This window comes from Saccostrea cucullata, unplaced genomic scaffold (genome assembly GCF_032062105.1).
Source record: "Saccostrea cucullata isolate Sc308-1 unplaced genomic scaffold, CSIRO_AGI_Scuc_v1 ctg537, whole genome shotgun sequence".
In the NCBI taxonomy this organism is placed as follows: domain Eukaryota; kingdom Metazoa; phylum Mollusca; class Bivalvia; order Ostreida; family Ostreidae; genus Saccostrea; species Saccostrea cuccullata.
This window is the reverse complement of record NW_026927328.1, coordinates 153,444-161,094: the sequence shown is the minus strand read 5'-3', so window position 1 is coordinate 161,094 and position 7,651 is coordinate 153,444. Positions and strand designations below refer to the sequence as shown.

The following is a 7,651-nucleotide window of genomic DNA, read 5'->3' as shown; positions in this document are numbered from 1 at the left end:
GAAATAGGTCTGCTATAAAGGGGTGCACTTGGTACCCATGGGAATTCCAACAGATTGTTGGAACATCTGACTGATATTTTAGAGTCCATCAACGTCACCATATCAGATACAGCTAACATTTAAATTTTCATTTTCCATTTGATATGACAGGAAAAGACTCTTACTATTATAACTCTATGAATGTTCATGGAAACGCAAAAATGTTGCTTAGGGATGCTTTATGCCTGGACTTGGAAGCTTTATAGTGAGCGATTTTTCCTTATTGAAAGATAACATTCTTTGTAATCTTTGATTACCCATGTTTTACTTGTATTGCTCATTTGGAAGGGTAAGGCCTCATTTAGCAAAAATATGATTTTTTTGGTTGGTCTTCTCTCCAGGTGGACATACATTTGTCACCAACAGATAATAAAATGCCTTACTTACCCCTATCCCTTGTCCCCAAAACACACAAACATCCCATCGGCGTTACTTCCTTCAAGTGTCAATGAAATAAAAAAAAATGACAAAAGTATCCCAATTATTCGTACACATTTGAGTCACTGATATTATTCCGGATTTCATAATGCTAACCGGACGATTTTTGCTTTTAAATATTCTTCGCTTCCGGGAAGGAAAAAAATGGCGACATAAATTTTCTTGAAAAAATAATGTCAGGACGCCCTCCAAATGAAAGGTATAGAAACCTGATTAAAAACTATGCGTAAATAATTGAATTGTGAATATCAAATTTTAAGAAATACATACAGTTATTGTTTTCATTACACGTGTGCGATAGTAAAATCACGTAGTGTTGCATACACAGAACTCAGCACAGGGACTTGTCACGAAATATTTATCTTCTTTTAATAAAGTTACCCCTACTATAAAAATACACTATTTTTATAGTATTTATTTATTATTTATTTATTTATTTATAGTATTTATAGTATTTTTATAGTAGGGGTAACTTTATTAAAAGAAGATAAATATTTCGTGACAAGCCCCTGTGAACTCAGAAGTTCATGCTGTTATTTAATTTATTGAAATCACGTCTTTATTTCAAAGAACTCAATCCTACATTACACAGTCTTTAAAATCACTGTCTAAATTTGACATAAAAGATAAGTCCTTGGCATAATTTGCTCCAATCAATCAATGCTCATGTTACTTGCTCAAGTATTGAATTTCAAGACTTGACCAGATAGCATGAACATTCAATGACTGCATGTGAATGAGTTTAATGTATCATGGCATATGCTCTGTGTGTTTGAAATTATACCATGTATACTAATATGTTTTACGGTGTGACCGTTGGGGCGAGCGCAGTTGTACCATCAAAAACACTTGAGATCAGCCACTTCGAACGTCAAGCCGCACGAGACATCTCGACTAGCTGTGACGTCATACGACGTCACAAAGCTCGTCGGGGCTTACGGAGACAGCCGAGCATCTGTTTGAAACTATAGAACTAGTGCAATTTCTGTGGAAAAACATTGCAGTTATTTCTTGTTTCTTTGAAAGATTTCTACAAACTGAAAGTCTGATATATGCTTTACGTTATTATTTATTTATTTATTCGGCAATATTCGCGCAAAGGACATTGGGTAGTGCAGGAATTCTGGGAATGTTGCACAGAGAAATTTGGCTGACGTATGTACAGATTTCAATCCGAATTTCCTCTGTTCTTACACGTTAGTCTATTGAGCTCGCTTCGCGACGCTCGCTGCGCTCGCTATAAAACCTTTAAAGCTAGGCAGCGTAGATAGATATGTTAACAGGTCCAGTACAATCTCTTGATTTAGCTATATAGCTTTAAATAGCCATATAGCTTTATTAAGCTATTCAGTATTGCTTAATTTAGCTATTCTACTACACTTTTTTCTTAGAGGTGTAATTTTCTCAGAATGTACAAAAAAGTGCACCTTGGTGCAGTGATGATATACAACTTTGAACTCTTCTTAAAATAATGCATGTAAAAATCACTCATCAAATTACGTCTCCTTGAGAGACTTTGTACTCAAAGTTCTACAAGGTTTTGGGCTAACTAAAGCAATTGATACAGTTACTTCTGCAATGATATTATAATGGAGACCAATTATGTCCAACAAGATAATTGATTGGTAACAGTTCAGCACAATGAGAAGCAATCATACTTTTCTATGCCCAAGGCACCCAAGGTATTGGACAGTTACTCTAACAATAGAAATTATCTTTTTGCTTAAAAAGTATTCAAAAGCTGTAATGTTAGAACTATCTTTGATTTTGGTCGTTGTTTTGATAGTCCATAGTACAAATATGAAGAGTCAAATAAATGCGATATTTTTCAGCAAAAAACTTTTGTGAAAAACTAAATATAAATAGCTAAATAAAGCTATTTTGAATAGCATAATTCAGCTATATAGCTATTTAAAGCTACATAGCTAAATCAAGAGATTGTACTGGACCTGGTTAATGAATTATACACCTCACAAATTAATATGTTGGCGATGCAACCGTTAGGGCGAGTGATGATCTACTTGTTTAAAATTTAAATTGGGCTTGTATAACCACACATTGGTGCCTCTAGACTCTGGCGTCACATGATGTCCCATGTAAGAAGTCTTAACGGTGCTGAAAGTTAATGAAGAACCTTTCGTTTAAATTACTATTTATCTTTAATATATGTATAAAGTAAAGGCAAGATAACTTTTTTTCTGTTATTTTCATGAGAATGTAGCTCTAAAAAGTGATGCATTGTGGGTCCAGAGTAACGGAGGAAAAAAATTTTATTTGGATCAATGTGCAAAGTCTCAATTTTCTCTTCATCCAGTTGTAGCTTTAAGAGCTCGCAGTGACGAGCGGCGCTTTGCGCTGCTCATTGCGCTGGCTATAAATCTGCAATTTTTTTGTAAACTTTTCGGCTTTGAAAGTTGATACATATATATTATTATAACAGTTACTTGATCCAAAGGGTCGTATCACGTCGAGTTGACAGATGTAGATCATCAGAACAAATGAGGTGCGAAGCGTCAAGTTTGATCTGATGATCCGCGTCTGTCACAAGATGTGATATGGCTCTTTAGATCAATTTACTGTTATAAAGATAAATTTATTATATACCCCCTAATACAACTAGCTAAGTAAACTAAGATAAAACTTTAGAGGTAAAGAACTACGTACTAACTCTAACTCTTGATTCCCGCCTACATTTTTGCACCCATTAAATTCAATTTTAATGGCAATTTGGCCATTAAATCTTTGTTTAATACAAAGAACAGTTCTATGGTAATTGATTAATCATTTTAATTCCAGCGTTAGATAGTAAGTTATCATTAATTTCAGCTCTCGAAAAAAGGGGGGTAGACGATATTTTGTAGTGAAATCGAACTTTCAAGAATCACCATAATTTAAATAGTCTTAAATATGATAAAATGTATCTCATATCTTTTCTTATGTTTTACGCAAATAAATTAAACATATATAAATTAATAAAATACAATTATTTAGTTGTAAATAGCTTTAAAATTGGTGAAAGATCAGCATTTTTTCGTTTTTTGTCTATAAACATATGTTCCCCCCAGTGAAACACAACAAGCTTTGGCATAAATTTGTAAAATGACAGTTCATATTACCTGTAAAAAGGAATTTTTGTTTCACGGGGGGGGGAAAGATGTTTTAAAAATATTTTCCGTTTTCCATTGATTTCTATAGTGAAAAACTCAAGTTTTACCAAAACTATAGAGTTACCTCTCTTTGGTATCGCAAAAAACTAACGTTTTATTAAAATTCATACCTAAATATCAATAAAAATTTTGAAAATCATTCGAATATGTTAACTTTTGAGAATTTACTTAGAGGTAGGCGGGAGAACAATACTATCGTTCGTGGTTCTTATATAATATTTATCTATTACACAAACCATAATATCCAGAAACTTTTTAATGTGCAAGAAAAATAACGTCATGTTTCTGTGCACTACATCATCAGTTTCAGAGAGTGGTGATATGGACTTGGAAAACCACAGTTTGGTGATCCAGAAAATCGGATCAAACTCTGTAAAATTGACAGTAACAAAAACAAGGAAATTGATGGGTATATAATAAAATAGAGCATTGCAGGAACAGTAACTGACAGGACTGTTACATTCCTAGATTTAGCTACATCATAAGTACATGAGTCATAGTAGTTAAGTTTCCACCCAATAACCTGTTTGCGCCAAATGATTTCACACCATTCTCCTGTTCACCCTGAGTTGATATGCCCCTCAGAGTTTTCTTCAAACATACAGTATGCTTGATGCTTATTAAGCTAAATTCATTTGATCAGGGGGTCTTTAAATTAATATAATTAATAATGAGCACTTTTATATAAGTTGTCGATCAATAGGCCTTCCAATAATTATTTCCAATATTAATGAAAGATGTTACAAAATGTTCTTTCAAAAAAGGTATGTTTAAATTGTAAAAATAAATGTTTTGTTTAATCGTTTCAATTTTATCCCAACAACCTTCGTCAGTTTCTTAAATTATTAGCAAAGAAGATTTTAGATTACTTTATTAAAAAGTAAGTGTACTCTGAAGATTGCTTTAAATAGACTGATACATGTTAACTTTGCAATAAAAATCTTGCGTAGAGCACCAGATTTTTTTTAGTAAAAGGAAGAAAAAAAATTACCACCGGTACATGTAGTTACAAAACTGAATGGACTCACTCTCCTGGACTTGGGAGCGAGATTCCAATCTTTCTGACAAATTCGGAAATACCTAAGCTTTTAAGTGACAAAAATATGATGTCATATACATATAAGATCTCACATGATTTGTAGTTGGATATGATTTTTATCCAAAGAGTTGTGTGGTTTTTATTCCCAAGCCTTGGCGAGGCCTGGATAAAATCACACAACAAGTTGGATAAAAATCATATCCAACTATAAATCATGGGAGATTCATTTTATATCATGTTTAATTCATCACAATCAATGTTAAATACAATCTTTTATGAAGGACTACACTTTATTTAACTTAATCGCTCTAACGTAAAACCCATTGTGACATCACAACTGTGGGATATCAAAAAAAATATCCAATGAGTCATATCCATGGGATAAAGGGGTAAACACGGGATAAAAAGTCATATTTACTGAGGATACAAATGATAGTTTTGTGGTATGAAAATTGCATTAAATCCTTGGGGTTTTTTTGTTGTTGACATGCTTAAACCACCATGTTGCTATGCACTACGAAGTATTATTGGGAGTTTAGAATTATTTCATGTGGACTGATAGAAACGTCCTTGAACAATGTACAGATTTTCAGTGCAAATTTCCTCCATTCATACATGTCTCTGGAGCTCACTGCATGAGCTACGCTGTGGTTGAATCTTGGAAATTTAGACATATATACAGAGAGGTGGGATCCTTATTTAAAAAAAAAAGTCAATAATATTTGGTCAAATAGGACTACATTTCTATTGTTTATACACAGGTACAATACTGGTAATAAATCAAAGTACTGAGACAGTACTGAAAGCCGGGGTCAAAATAATTTTCATGCTAGATTTCACAATTGTGTTTTTTTTTTTTAACGAGTTTCGATAATTTTTTTTAATTAACAAACTAAAAACAAAACTGTGAATAATATAAATTCACGTTTTTCATTTAATTTGAAGTAGAAATTTCAATAATTGCTAATTCTAGAAACCTTTTTGAATTGTCCGAATTTCACCTGGTCCGAATTAATATTTCTCCAAAAGTAAACAATGGATGATGCGTACGCAGTCGTAATACTACGCCGGAAAGTACTTTGTTTACTAGTGTGTTTTACAATTAATTGCCATTCTCTGTAACCACTTAAACTTCGTTGCCACGCATGGTCACCGATTTTGATGAAACTTCACCCATGCTTAGTACTTGACACCAGAAACAAATATCAAACAAAATTTCGTTGCTTAGTGTCTCGGTTGCTATGGCAACAGCCGGAAAAGTTTGAAAAATCGAGATTTTCAGCCACTTTAAATCCTGACTGTGGCTTAATAAAAACTAGAAAAAGCAAACAAACCATTCTAACAAAAACATGACACCTTGATGTCACTTATACTGTGAAGAAACTGTTTAGAATATATCTCTAAGTAAGTGGTAACCAAGGGTACATTTGGAATACATTTAAAATGCTGAAATATGCTGAAAAACACTCCATATTCACTAATGGTAGGTGTTACATGCTAAAACTCAATCATTGACTTAAGAAAAACAATGAAAATGTTTGACCTTAAGTATATAAGTATAAGCAATATTATTCTATAAATAACTTTTATGGTTGCCATGGTAACACAGTGTAACCATGCAAAACCAGTAACTAAGATTGGGTTAATGCTACTGTCTTGAGGAAAAACATGAAAATTCAAGACTGGCAAATATGCATCCTTAGGACCTTGCAACACCAAAACCATAAGAAAAATTGGGTATAATTGCTACTTTGTAGTGTTACCATGGAAACAAAGTACCAGTGCTTAAAAGTGATTTTTTTTCCGCTGCATTAAGAATTAAATTGCCATTTAATCAAGAAACAAATTAAAGAACTCAGCTGGAATAGTCTTATCTGTTAGAACTGAAGTTAAATATCATATATTGATAAAATTTGATGAATAAAACAACACTGTTGCTATGGTTACCAAGAAGGGAAAATGTTCGATTTTTTGAACTTTATATCAATATTAAACCCTGTGTGCCAACTTCTTGCATCCACTTAGAGATTGGATGATAGTCAAAATTAAAAGTCAAGTTAGCTGTTAATAAATATCAATCATAAAAGTTTTGGGAATCTACATTTAAGGGTACGTATCCAAGGAAACAAAATATTTTTCAGGTTTTTAAGCATATATTTTCTGCTTATTTCCATAGCAACGCTCTATTTAAAGAATCTAATCTGAATTTTTTGAAATGGGAAAATTTGGAGCACACCAACATCTTATAAAATTGATCATTAGTTATGAGGAAATGTGCTTTTTGTAAAAGATAGGATCATATTTAAACATACATAGTGTTACTTTGAAGGCTCTCTGGGGCATAAAAACCTTGGCAACCATTGCCAACCAAAATGAAATATCATATTTTTCTTGGTATGTGTTTCAAGGCTCTTTTTTCTATTATTTGGTCACATTTCATCCTACAATTGCTTTTTAATTTTTACGTGTATGACTTTATAAAATTCAATGAATATTTTTTTACTTTTGAATACTTTGTTACCGTAGTAACGTATGTAATGGTTGATTTACCAAACATGTTTATAATGCATTTGAGACATCTGACCTTCAACTTTTGGAAACAGTCATTGCCAATTGTTTGCTTTGCCGCAAAAGTTAACTATGGGGCTCTAAACATGTTAAAGAATGCCATTTTTCGTACTTTAAGACATGTTGCCATGGTAACTATAAAACATAGCAACCAATTTTTGCCTGATTTCAGTTCAGGGTATCAATGCCTTTTATCATAGAGAGTTTGGAGAAATTCTGAGACTATGCGTGCCACAGCTCCTATATAAAATTTCAAATCATTACAGAGAATGGCTCTTAATATTTTGAGTTATCGTATACAAAATGCTTCATTAATTTCATTTATAAAAAAGTTCATATCACTTTCTTCAGTTTGATACAGAATGTTTATATTTTGATCAAAACAATTTCTGCACTCTTT

At 32.5% G+C, this 7,651-nt stretch overlaps 1 protein-coding gene across 4 annotated transcripts in view; it reads left to right on the top strand.

The window, feature by feature from the left end:
• The first annotated feature begins 610 nt into the window (after positions 1-610).
• The window catches only part of LOC134274103 (nuclear receptor corepressor 2-like), a 46,503-nt gene continuing 39,462 nt past the window's right edge, over positions 611-7,651 (top strand). For all 4 annotated transcript variants that reach the window (XM_062756356.1, XM_062756355.1, XM_062756357.1 and 1 more), the window contains exon 1: positions 611-676. In XM_062756356.1, the coding sequence (XP_062612340.1) occupies positions 651-676 (26 nt within the window). In that variant the 5' untranslated portion in view covers positions 611-650. The remainder of the gene's footprint in view (positions 677-7,651) is intronic.